Below are 13,423 nucleotides of genomic sequence, written 5' to 3' on the forward strand. Positions count from 1 at the left end.
GATCTACCAGAGAAATGGAGATGGTGGTGCCTTCCATCAGAGCACTCACCTAGTTGCTCTGGGAAGCCAGGAAGGGCTGTGGCTTCACCGGAGCGCTTTCTGCCTTACTTTGTCAAATATTGTCTCTTCCTACAGTAATCCTGGGACTCTTTTCATCCCAGGGTTTTATTCCAAATGGAATGTTAAGAGGGTTCAGATGCTGAGAGACAGCTCAGGGCGGTGGGGGTGGGGAGAGGTGTGAGCTTGTCCAGATCTGTGGCTTTGCCAGGACTGTTTTTAAGTTGACACAGGGCTAAATAAAAAGCCCCTTGCTTTGATCTCAGGGACTTCCTGGGTAGACTGTCTGATTAGATAAAGATCACGTATCCACCCGCCTCCCCCAGCCCCCCATCCTTTAGGAAGTAATCTAAGCTTTGCAGCCATTCCTTGTCTTGCACTCCTGTCTCCTTCTCAAAGTCTGTTTCTCTCCCTCTGTCTCACTGGGTCCCTCCCTGGGTCTTGGGTTTTTCTTTCTATTTGAGCAGGAAAAGGAGCTTGAGAAAACACGGTACTTCTTCCCCCTTTAAGCCTTCTTAAGTTGTTTAGAAACAAAGCAAAATCTTTGTTTGAGAGCTTCATATGGACCTCGTCTGGTCCTGGGCATCAAAGGGAATTGGTCTCTGCAACATGGTCAGCTGCTGGGATGCAATGAAGCGAGTGAGGTGGCAGGTGGAGGGGTTGCAGAGAGAAATACAGCTGGTCCCTGCCTTGAGTTCAGTAGCCAAGGGCATCTCTTCTCTTAGAGCGACCTGTAACTCTATAACTGAGACCTGGACACTCAGGGAATCACTGCAAACCTTCTCTAATGATGAGGAACTGGCTTGCCCTCGAGATTGGGACAATTTTTAAAAAATGCTTGAACCTCAAGAGCTGCCAAATTAAAAATCATTTAGTCTGGGTCACAGCTTTCCATCTTTGCTCAGGAGACTCTCTTTATGAACTTAAAACCTGAGACTTCAGAAAAGGGCACATGCACTTCTGATATTTTATTTTATTTAAACCTCTGTGCCAATCACTGTTCTAAGGGATATACACGATTTACATAATGTAAATGTTAACTCCTGAAATCATCATGACAACCAGGAGCAGCAGTACCAAATGAGGTAACTACAGCACAGAGAAGTGAAGTATCTTGCTCAAGGTCACACAGCTAGCACGTGGCAGATTAAGGATTTAAACCCAGGCCGTCTAGCCCAAGAATCTGACTTTGCTGCCCCACCGTACCCCCACCCCCAGCACTTAGAAATTCACTGAGAAAATATGCGCGGGAGGAAATGATACACTTTCATGAATTCAGTAATATTTTAAAATATTTTCATCCACATGAAAAACACATGTATGTGGGAGGCAGTTGAATGTAGAGGTTCATTCATCAGTTTCGTGAACGTTTCTTTGAAAGCTGGCTGTGTGTGCCTGGCCCTGGGCTAGGCGCTGGGGAGGGTCCAGAGACTGAAATGCACCAGCTTCCTGTGTTTAAGCTGAGGCCTGGGCCAAGAGACCAAGGATCACATGTGTACAGCAACACTGCTGAGAGTTTTAGATGCTGTGGGGCCAGGGCCCTGACACTTCCTGGAACGCAGCAGTTTGGATCCAAGCAACAACTGTCACTTACCCTGCAAGGAAAAGTCCTGCTTAAAGCATCGTGCTGAAGTCGGGATCCCTGTCTGGTCTGACTGCACTTGACATAAAAATTTTGACCACAAGTGTCATAAAGTTTAATAGGGTTTAGGCTCCCATAGAAGAAGCTGCTAATTTTCTCTCCAGTATCTTATTTATTTGTCATAGGATCTTTATTTGTTAGCTGAAGCACATGACTGCCCCTAGAGAAAGACTTCCTCATCCTTTGTTCACTAGCTGAGGCCAGAGGACTGAGTTCTGGTGGATGCAAAGAGAAATGTGCCTGCAGCTTCTAGGAAGTCCCTTTTCACTTCTTTCTCTTCTTTTGCTGGCTGGAATATGAATGTGATGGCTGGAGCTGGGGTAGTCATTTTAGACTATGAAGTGGAAACTGCTTAAAGAGAAATGTGGAAGACACTGGATCCCATACCTCCCTGTAACTCTCAAAGGCCATACTTTTCACAAGAGAGTAATAAGCTTCTATCTTAGTTAAGCCATAGTTAGCTTGTTTGATATAGCATCCCTGTCACATAATATGTGATGTGGTTTTACTTATTTATTTGACTCTTTCTAAAGCTACCCAACATCTGCCCCATATACTTCCTTTCTTTCTAAATTAATTAGAGTTAAGTTCTCTTGGTTTCAGCCTTGAGCCCCGACTGGCACCATCCGTCTCAAAGTGCTGTCCTTGGGTTTGCAAACACAGGATGAAACCAATGCTTCTAGGGTTAAAATCTGTCCTACAGCACAAAGCTAGTATACCGCATGGACCTCTGCTAATGAAGTGTGGATTCTCTTTGGAATTTGGGAAATATTTTTGCTTGAGGTGTACTCTACTATCCTTTCCATGGATTTGTCTTAGTTCTGGGAAAGACAGGAAAAATGTCCTGTGCTTTTCCAGGGTCCATGTCCCCTCAGCCTTTGCTGGGGGGTGTGAGCGGGGGGCTGTCACTTCAGGACATGGTTAATGGGACCAGTGGTCACTCTCCATAGGACCAGAAGCCTGGGGCCTTCGCTCTGCAGTTCCACCTTCTGCATGTCCTTCCCACCCTCCCCCACTGCCCCTGACTTTGTGGTCCAGGGTCATCTCCTCAAAGCAGACTGGTCAGATCCTCCAGCCCCCAGTCCATAGGTGGGGAGTTCAGAATTGCCAGTACTTTCTTCCCTCCCTGCTTACAGGTCTCTGGGGGACTTGTGCTGGCCAGAGAGCCCCCTTCCTCTAACCAGACTCCAGACACACCATTGCCAGGTGTCCTGTAGAGTCCAAAGCCCCAGAGATTACAAGATGCCATGCCCCTCTTTGGGCCTCTATCATATCTGAGGTGTGTGTGTGTGTGTGGTAGGGAGAGGCTCAGCCTTAGTAACCTTTTACATGTAGCCAAGACTTAACCCCTTCATATCTTCAGGCATTTGTAGCAATCTTAGTACTCTGAAAATCAGCCTCTCTTTTTTGGGACAGATAAATAAGCTAAAATGTGGATTATGTTTTTTTCAAGCCTCCATTTCACCATCGTTTTTTTCCTTATAGGTCTCTCTCTTCTCTAATCTGTGCCTTGTGAAGCCCTCTTCTCCCACTTTCCTGAGTGACTGTTCCCTGTTAGGATTAAGTGAGGCTCACTCATCAACCCTTGGCTTCTGGGAGACCCAGACAAGATGTGGATCAGAGGCCCCTGGTGTGCATGAGCTCTGTCTCCTTTAACTTCCAATTTCAGACTAGAAGCAGAAACACCTGGCGTGCCAGGCTCACATCTGGTTCATCCAGCGGAAGCCAGAAGTTGCTCATAGTCTAGTTGTTCTTACTCTGTTTGCTTTTCTGCAATTTGATTTTTCAAGGGAGCAGATGGTCGGAGAAATCTGTGGCAGATGAATGCTGAGTCATTGGTGATGGTGGTGGGATGGACCACAAGACGGACCACTGAAGGTCAGGGGGAAGCTCGTTGGTTTCAGGGGCCCTACTTGAATTTGGAAGGTGTACAGGTGAGAATCAAATGTCACTCCCTCACACCGCACCCAGATGCTGGTCCTGTGAAGGGAAGGTGGGGCAGAGGGGACAGAAGTAAGAAGACAAACTATCTCCATGTTTGATGTCCAAAAGGTGAAAAGAAATGTGGATTTGGAGCCAGACATGCCCAGGTTGAAATATGGATCTACTTGAGTGATTGTGGGCATATCTTTCTACTCCCTGAGCCTTGGAGTCCTCATCTGTGCATTTTAAAAAGGTGACTGAGATGATTTCTTATCCAGTGTCTAACACAAAGGAGATGCTCAATAAGTGGATATTTTAGCCTGAGATGGGAGCCATGGCCCCAGAAGGGGTAGTTTTTAGGCTGTCTTCTGGGTGGGGTCAGGGGTGGGTGGTGGTGATAGGAAGCATGGCTCAGCAAGGCTGTGGGATGGCTCGAGGCCTCCCATCTGGGAAATGCTGTATTTGGGACCAGGTTCCCAGACCAGTGCTGTGTTTATCCTAAGCTGTGCACACAAGAGAGGAAGGAAGCATTTGGGGGAAGGCAGTGTGTAGTTCTCTTGGAGGAACCAAGATAGCTGCTGGTTGGAATGGGTTCATTGCCTGGGGGTGGGTGAATAGAGACGTCCCAACCTCAGTATTCCCATCAACAGCCAAGGGTGGCTGGCACAGCTTCCTCTGTGTGTGGACTCACATGTGCCATGGGGGCATAGATCATGACCCTGTAGGATGCTACCTGACCTCACTACATCATTCATTTTTGCTTCTCAGTTTTGCTTATTTTCAGTACTTAGTTTAAAATATATCACATATACAGAGAATAATGTAACAATTATACATTGCCCAATGTTCAGATTTAACCAGTATTAACATCTTGCAGTATATTTTAGGTTTCCTTTTTAAAAATAGAAATACTGTATTACCTCAAATGTTTTTTACATTTTTTACATTACATCTCCACCCACTCACTGTCATCCATCCCCAGAGATAACTCTTACCCTGAAGTTTGTGGTTAGCCTTCTAACCACGTGGTTAGTACTATCACCTGTGTCAGTGTCCAGACATAATATAGCATTGCTTTGTGAGTTTTTAAATTATTGAAATTGTATAATGCTTTATATAGTCATTTGCAATTTGCTTTTTTACACATTATATTTTTATGACACATCTGTGACAGTATGCATAGCTTTAGATCATTTATTTTCACAGCTGGATGGTATTCTGTCTTACCAATACAACATGGTTTATTGTCTGTTCTTCTGTTGGTAGACAGTTAAATTGTTTCCAATTTTTGATAATACAAAGAAAACCCTCAGGAGTGAAATTGGTGACTTCTGCTACATGTGCTTTACAGCATCCATGGTATAAGATAGTCAAATAATCCCCCAGTTTATATCCCCAAAAGAAGTGGTAGTAAGAGTTTGTCTTTTTGCAATCTTCCCAAAACTTATTATCATCAGACTTTTTCCCCCCTAAATAATAAGTGGCAACTCTGACTTATTAATGACAACCACTGTAATTAATGGCATCCTTATCTGGTCCCATAGTATCTATCACATTGTATTATATTCATCTGAATTAGTCACCTCACTGAATCATTCATTTATGACAGGGTTCCTATCTGTTCCTCTTTGTGTCTCCAGTACCCAGCATGGTGAATGATGACAAGCACACAGTAAGTGCTCAGCACATACATGTTGACTTAAATCTAAAGAATTCACATATCAAAGAATGGTTAGTGTAGGAGTGGAACCAAGATTGATCAAAGAACCAGAACCTTCAACCACTCCTGGATAGAATATCAGTCAATATAACCACTCGGGAGAATTCTTGGATGGTATTGCTAAAGCTGTACCTGCCTTAGGACCTGTCAATTCCATTCCCAATGGACATGTGTGTTTACAAGCACTAAAGGACACTCTCTGGACTAATCACAGCAGCACTAATTGTAAAAGCTCCAAACTGGTAAGGACCCAAATGCTTGTTCATGGTAGAAAAATTAAATAGAAAGGTACAGTCCTAGGCAGTGATGAGAAAGAATGACCTAGAGCTCCCAACAGCAACATGGAAGACTTTCACAATGTCATATTGAACAAAAGATGCCAGACCTCTGGGAGCGTATGCTGGAGGATTCCATTCACTTGATATTCAAAATCAGGCAAAACCAATATGGAGTCACGATACTGATTACTTTTGGTGGGAAGTGGGTACTAACAGGAAGGTGGCACAGGACTGATGATAATGTCTTCTTTATTTATTTTGTGTTATGGTAACATTTACATATGATGAAATGCAATTTTTTATAAGTGCACCACAGTCCAATGAGTTTTGGCAAATGCATATAGTTGTGTAGCCACCACCATAATCAAGACATAGAACATTTCACCCCTGGGAGCTCCCTCATGAAATTTATATTCTATTTCTTGACTTTGGTCATGAGTTGTTCGCTTTGTGAAAATCCACTGATCCACCCATTTATGACACATGTACATTATTCTGATTGTATGTTATACAGCAATAAAATGAAAAGTAGTTTTCAAAAGAGATTGACTCAAAGAATGGAAGTTTCTTTGAGTTGGCTATGAGATTGCCAGTTGGGTGGCAAATGGAATGAGAGAGGAGGAGGGGGGGAAGGCAATTGGATGGTATGGGGTAGAAATATTGAAGAAGAGAATAGACAGTGAGTTTGCTTTAATCTCAAGCTTCAGTTTTCTAGATTTGCTGATGGTGAGTGGTGTGAGCCAGGCTTTATCTTCCTAGAATGGGATCCCTGCTTTCCTTCATTTTTTTTTCTCTTTCTAATATCCTGTAATCATGGGAGGGAGTGCTCAAGAGTGGCTCCATGGAAAGCTTTTGCCTGAGACCTAGAGAAGGCAGCCTTGACCTCCACTCAGTAGAAGTCCCTGGATGAGGATCCTAAAACATCCTTGATAGAAACATCTACCCTCCATAGCAATCAGCATGGAACACCTCACTTTTCTTTTGACTGGAGGAATCCTGATCAAGTGGCTCTGAAGCATGAGGTCTCTGGACATCTCTCCCTGGTCTTGGCTGGTCCCTGAGGGTGGATTTGAAGACTCTCTAGGAACAGGTGCATCAGTGGTGTGGGTATCCCCAATCTTACCCTGTGTAAAGATCTCACTGGACATATAGGGGCAACAGAAGCAATGAGTTACTTTAGAAACTTGAAAGAGGATTTTGTCCTGAGAAGTCCTGGCTTTTCTCTTTGCCTTTTTTTTTTTCATTTCTCCTTCTTCATTTGCTAAGCTCCCCAAAGGGAAAACAAAACTAAACCCAAGCTAGTTGTAGAGGAGAGTAAAGGAGGGCAGAGCTAAACAAAGCAAAACCGCTTGTCTACTGGTGGGAAACTTTGAAGCAGTGCTTGTTAAGATCTGCTACTGCTCCCTTTCACTAAGGAATTAAAGGGGTACTTTATTTAGACCATTCCTTTCCATGGCAGATAAACTTAATATGTGGCCATGACCTTCGTGAAAAATAAACTTAGCAGCATAGAAAAAAAATCCTTTTTTCTTTTTTTTAAAAGTCAGGCTTGAAATTTTTATATCCTTTGAGTCATGTTCTTGAAGCAACTGGCTGATTAATTCAAGAAATGTCACTTTCCCAATTCAAACATGACATTTTGAAAATCATCCATGAATTACATGCCTCAAGAATGAAAGGCTTTTCTGTGCCATTTAAAAGTTTTTGTTTTTTTTTTTCATTTTAAGGGTAATCATGAATATCTTTAAGGGCACATTTATTACTCCCAGAACAGATAGAAAATTAGCAAAGTCATAAAATTCTTACCCAGCTTTGCTATTGCAGCTGTGTCTCAATCCAGCCCCCCACCAATTCCCCTGCCACTAAAATGGTTGAGGATGATGTTATTTTTGCCATTATAAGCAGGGCACTGGCCTTCATATGTTGGCTTTCCAAACCTCTACAAGGAGATGGATGGAGATTTAAAAAAAAAAAAACAAAAACAAAAAACCAAAAACCAAAAAAAGAAAAAAAAAATCCCCAACTGTATCTAAACTTTGTTCTTCTGGTTCAGTAAAGAGTGCTAGTGCCATAAATTTGTTCCTAAAAAGTCTTATCTTCTGATCCCAGAAAGTGCCCCTCTTCTTCTAATCCTGTATGGTAAACCAATATTAAGCCTCAAAAACGCAACAGGCTGTAAGCTTTCTGTCTTAATTTATACTACTGTATTCAGGATCTGTACACATGGATGTATGTTTCTGTGTATACCCACCCAGTAATTACTGAGGCAAGCCTTTAATTAGTCTGAAATAGTGCAGGCATGGTGGTGACAACCCACACATTTTTCCATTGGAAATTGTAAGTGGATGACAAAGGGAGAACCCCATCCTCTCCCCCCCGGTCCCCCCCCCATAACTTCCTGTGAAGCTTTTTCATGACTTTGTATGTCAGGCCAGAATCATTGCTCTCGGGGATATTGATCACTGTTGCCCAGTTGATTTAGAACAGTGCTACCCAAAGTGTGGTCTATGGAGCACAACTGGTTTGTAGTCAGCAAGGAGATGAATTCAAAAATTAAGAAAATGCATTCAGTAATTTTTGGAGATATCTGCCAGAGTCACTTTCTGTCTGTTGGATCTAATCATAACATCCAAACTTCATTGCATCTGACAGGCTCCCAGAACTTCATGGCCCTTATCTTAGTTCGTTCTCATGACAACTGTATGAGGAACTGAAATGCAAAGGGGCTAATTAACCTATCCAGTGGTCCCGAGCAGGCAAGTGTGGAAGCCAGAACTGGAATCCAGGCAGTTTGACTCAACCTTCAAATTCTTAAGTCCTCTGCACATTGCCTGACATCTGCCAGCAGCAGTGCTAAGAGCCGGGAGTGTAGAAATGCAAGAGGCACACCACCTGCCTCTGAGGCCTACCCAACAGGCAAAAGCATGGGGCTTGCTTGCAAGAGGGAAAACAGACCAGTCTCTGTTCTTCTAGAATTGTTGAGTTCTGTTACTGACCCATCTGGAGCAAGGGCTCTGCTATAGGACCAAGCATCCTCCAGAATGACAGAACTGAGCAGAATATGTAAAAATAAAGCAGATCCTTTGTCTCCAATGTGAGACATCATAAGGGTTGATGCAGGGATATTTAGCAGATTTGAACACTTTGAGTAAAGGCAGAGTAAGTTAGAGAAAAACAAACAAACAAACAAACAAACACCAAACTGATCCTGTTGAGTGTTGCAAAGACTTAGGAAGAGAATAAAACAAGGGTTAAGATTACAAATGTTGGCTTGGTGATTAGAAAGAACTGGCTTCAACTGGCTCTGCCATTTATGGAGAATTATGACTTTGGGCAACTTTGCTAACCTGGTTGGGCTTCTTTTTCCTCATCTGTAAAATGGGTGTGATGCACTATGCCTGCCTCCCACGGTAGTGTGAGTTGCACAGAGGCACAAAGTGTGTGCTCAGGAAAGGGTGGCTTGTATAGTACCTATTCTTTGCTCCCTGATGTTAGGCTGGAGAACTCTTTCCTCTTGGCTGTTGAGCTACACAGGCAGAAACACCCTGGAGCCTATGATCATGGTGGACAACTGTACTGGGCCAAAGAGAAAGCTCTGTTGTCCCTGGTCTCTTTCTCAACTTTCCCCTGTGTAGCCACTAGAGGGCCTTGGGTATCTCTGTCACTACTGGCTTGCTCACATGGCACCCAAGAGGCCCAGTGGATTAGTAGAAAAAGGGCTCTTTTTACCAGGGAGAAGCAAATGAGCAAAAAATTTGATGAGAGGCATTTGTAAAGCACTTGCTGAGGGTCATATTGACAGGTGCTGCTGGCGAAGGTGCAGAGAGGGCAAAGCCGGCCCTGGAGCACATGTTCCACTTGCAAGCAGGGAATTTCCTGGGGCTACCATGGGGCTCACTTGAAGCCCTATGCTGAATAAGATAGGGTTGCCCTGTCTTATTAGATACCTGAGCAGAGGGGTCTGGCTTTCTGAGCATTACTCGCTGGCTTTGGGACTGAAAACTAGCTTTTCCTGATGAGAGGCAGACCATAGTTTTATAACTTTCCAGAGGTGTGGCAGTACGTTGATGATGTACAGGAGAGTAGGGACGTATAAGTAGGCAAAGATCCCAGGGGACCTCCCCTGCTCCCAATTGACCTCACTTCCCAGCTCTCATTTCACTAGGTCAGCAAAGTCTGATATGAAAAGGCAAACGGCCCCTTGAAAACATTGCTCATTACAGTCATTGTCACTGTAGTAGGGAAGAGCTCTGCTTCTTTTTGTCTCCCATGCTAAATCCTTAATAAAGACACCTTAGACACGGCTCCATAACTTAATTCCTCTGCTTATCACTGTAAACATACAAGCCTTCGGGAAACATCAAGCTCATTCCTAGTTCCTTGTTTTTGTTTTTCCTTTTTTTTTTTTTACCTCCAAATGCCTCCATTTCTCCCTCCCTCTTTGCTGCTTTATGAAATACCAAGCCTTCATTAGCCTTGATAGATACTTACCTGATTCCTGCCTCTGTTTTCCTACACTACTTTGCATGTATCCTTAATAAAACATTTATGAGAGGGTGTTATTGTTATAGATTTTTTTCTCTCTTCATCATTCAGTTGAGTTTCTCATGTGCTTCATCTCCAGTCTCTGACTGAATGCCTGTCCCAACAGGGAACTCACCACCTCAGAAGCAATGCAATCCAATCCAATCCCTTGCAAAAATAGTTTTCCTATTGTTAGAAACTAAATCTGCTTTGCTGACATATAGGTATATTGATTCTCTCCCTACTAGTTCAGTTACCTCAAATTCCTTCAGATGTCAATAAGGCTTCTCACTTCATAATTAGAATAGTTCTTAAATATAAATATTCTGAGAATGGTCAATACATATGTAATTCATTCTAAAGTGTAGATGATTAATAAAAGCTCTTCTAGAAGAACAAGATTTTATTAGGAGAGTTTAAGACACCACCAGGACACCAATTTGCCATGAGCACTAGGCTAGTAAATAAAAGGTGGGTCCAGTGTGATATATTTCCACCCACCTCCCACCCCCGGGGTTTGGTTTTCTCATCTGTAAAAGGAATAATCTGCATGATGAGTAGTTCTACCTACTAGTGCAGAGCTTTGTCTAGAAACAGCCCTGCTCACCTGGACTGTCTTAGACCTTTGCTCTGGCTTGGTTTTCTTAGCTCCTTCTTAGCTCTGAGGAGGCAAACACTTACCTGTGGGTCAATGACTTCAGCTTCCTGGGGATTGGGTTGACATTCCTGGTGCCAAAGATGCTATGAGTTATACCACCCACCATCACATCAATCAATAAGCCTTTTATTCCCACCTGGTTTGGACCTTCCTCTCCCCAGGACTTACCAGGACTATTTATGGTATTTGTATCATAAATATTGGCAGGTAACACATTTATTGCAGGTAACACATTTTATTATGATTTTATTATATATTCTCTTTTCCTGGAGTTTTGCAAGTAAAGATTGCATAAGAACAAATTCTTTATTTGTCCCTAAGTTCCACACTACAGAACCAGGTAATCGCTTGAAGCACAAGACTCAATGACTCAATAAATACTTTACAAAAATAACGTAGTTTTCTTTTTCTTAAAACATAAAAAATTAGGATTTTCTAGACTTGAGACTCCCTACTCTTTTTTATATGTATTTACTGGGAATATATTGGTGGAGAAAAAAATTGTTACGATGATATTAAAATAAAATAGATGAAATGAGGTCTGTGTTCTTTTTCCATTTATTTTGCTTGTTTTTCTTTGGGAAAGTGCTACTCCCTATTTTTACATCTGACCTTCCTGCAGCCTTCTGAACCTACTAGACATGATCAGAACGCCTCCTACTCTGAAGACTTTCAGTAGAATTATAGCATTATGCTAATATTGGCCTTTTATTTTAAAGCCTATTTAAAACCAGTCCTCAGATTCGCCCCTAAAATACCCATATGCTCCCCAGCCGCTATCCCATCTTAGGCAAGGGCATTTTGGAAGCTGAGACTCCAGCAAGGTCCCTCATGACTAAAGAATATTTGTTTTTAAGTGGGCATTTTCTTATTTTGATACACTTCTGTTGAGTTATTTAGTTTTGTTTTTTTTTAAATCATTACAAAATTCCCTTTCTCTTCCACCTCCAGAAGCCCCTGTCTGAACTCTACAGAAGGGATTAAACAGTTTCACAACTCCAGAGAAAAAGGTTATGCTTAAGTCACATTCATATTAAATAAGTTATATATAAAAACTGCTTATAATGTTTACAACTCAGTCTCTTCCTCTTTGCTTCTCTAGGAAACACTGGATCTGGGTGTGAGTTGACTCTCACCCACTATGGCTTCCAGGTTCTTCTTCTGGCTTCTTTGTCCTCCTGCTGACATAGCTCCTTGGTGGAACTCCAAGGAGCTCTGTGGCCATTTCAGACGGCAAGGTGGCTTCAGGTGGCAGTCACCTGGGTCTGGTGCACACCCCTCGTGTAATTAATGAAAAATACCCATTGTGGTATATACAAATATACATGTACGCGGATAAGAGGGTCTCTGCCCAGGCAGTAGATCAGTGCAGTGCGTTTGTGTCACAAATACCAGGTGGCATCTCCTTAATACTCCCTGGCCTCTTGGAACTGCTTGATGTAATCTTCATCCGAGGGGCTCTCCGTGCACTTCTGTCCATTGTTGGGAGGCCGGGCCTCGTTGTATCTGCTCCAGTCACCCTTGCAGATGATCCAGGGCAAGACGTCCACCTTGTAGTGGAGCTCAGCTGAGAACTCAGTGCTGATGAGGTTGGGCGTCCCCGCCCCTTTGCCCCTGGTGATGAGCTGCATGTTGTCGCCATAGCAACAGTGCTGCGCAGCCAGCGTGGTGCTTTCCAAGGACAGCATGGAGCGAATGCAGTACCGGGCAGTGGGCTTGTAGATCTCCAGCTTCTCTTTGGGCCCACTGGCGTCCTTCCAGCGGAAGTCCTTGCGCTTGATGCGGTCGAAGATGTCCGCAGTGCTGTAGGCCACCTCGGTGGGGTAGGAGCAGGGGCAGCTGGGCAGGTCATTGATCACCTTGTGCATGTACTTTTTTAAGAACTCACTTTTGCAGCTCATCCATCGCTCACAGCTGTCCGTGTCTGAAAAAGACCACGGAGAAACCCTCTCACTAAATGCAAAAGGGGCCAGCCGGGGCAGGTTAACACTGAGGTCAACTCCTCCCCTCCCAGGGGCAACCCCTCTTCCCCCTGGAACCACCAGCCCTTGGTTGGCTTGCTCACCTCCCCTGAACTTGGGAACTTTATTCACAAGGCAATCCCTCCCCACTTTATACTATGAAAATGTTCAGACACATAAAAATGTAGAGGGAATACACTACGCGGTGACTACCTGTATGCCATCACCCAGATTAGAGTCATAGCCTGATCTCTCAACCATGAGCACCAAAAGTGATGACCACTGTAAGCAAATCCATATGATAAGATGCCTCAAAGAGGAAGGGGCTGATGGCCCCTGCTTTTAGGGTACTTAACATTCAGGCCAGGGACCAATGACCTGGAGGCTTCCAGCCAGAACCCAACCCTGGATTTAGACCTTATATGAGACTGGTGCACTACCTATACCTTATAATATTAAAAATTTTTGAATTAATTGCCAATGAATTAATAAATTGTTGAATTAACTTAAGACTTAGGTGATTCTGGTTATTAAAGTGGATTCCTGGTTTTATCTGAAAAACCTAAAGATATATTTATGCTGGTCCTGCACTGCCCCATGGCAATGACGGGCAAACAGTGGCCAAGGTTGCACAAACCAAGGTTGAGTAGAAAAAGTCTG

The 13,423-nt window shown here is 43.4% G+C and overlaps 1 protein-coding gene across 2 annotated transcripts in view; it reads right to left on the bottom strand.

Moving 5' to 3' along the window:
• Positions 1-11,017: 11,017 nt before the first annotated feature.
• The window catches only part of ISM1 (isthmin 1), a 75,319-nt gene continuing 72,913 nt past the window's right edge, over positions 11,018-13,423 (bottom strand). For both annotated transcript variants that reach the window (XM_077777542.1, XM_077777541.1), the window contains exon 6: positions 11,018-12,726. In XM_077777542.1, the coding sequence (XP_077633668.1) occupies positions 12,209-12,726 (518 nt within the window). In that variant the 3' untranslated portion in view covers positions 11,018-12,208. The remainder of the gene's footprint in view (positions 12,727-13,423) is intronic.

The sequence above is a fragment of the Crocuta crocuta genome, unplaced genomic scaffold (genome assembly GCF_008692635.1).
Source record: "Crocuta crocuta isolate KB4526 unplaced genomic scaffold, BGI_CrCroc_1.0 scaffold187, whole genome shotgun sequence".
Lineage (NCBI taxonomy): Eukaryota > Metazoa > Chordata > Mammalia > Carnivora > Hyaenidae > Crocuta > Crocuta crocuta.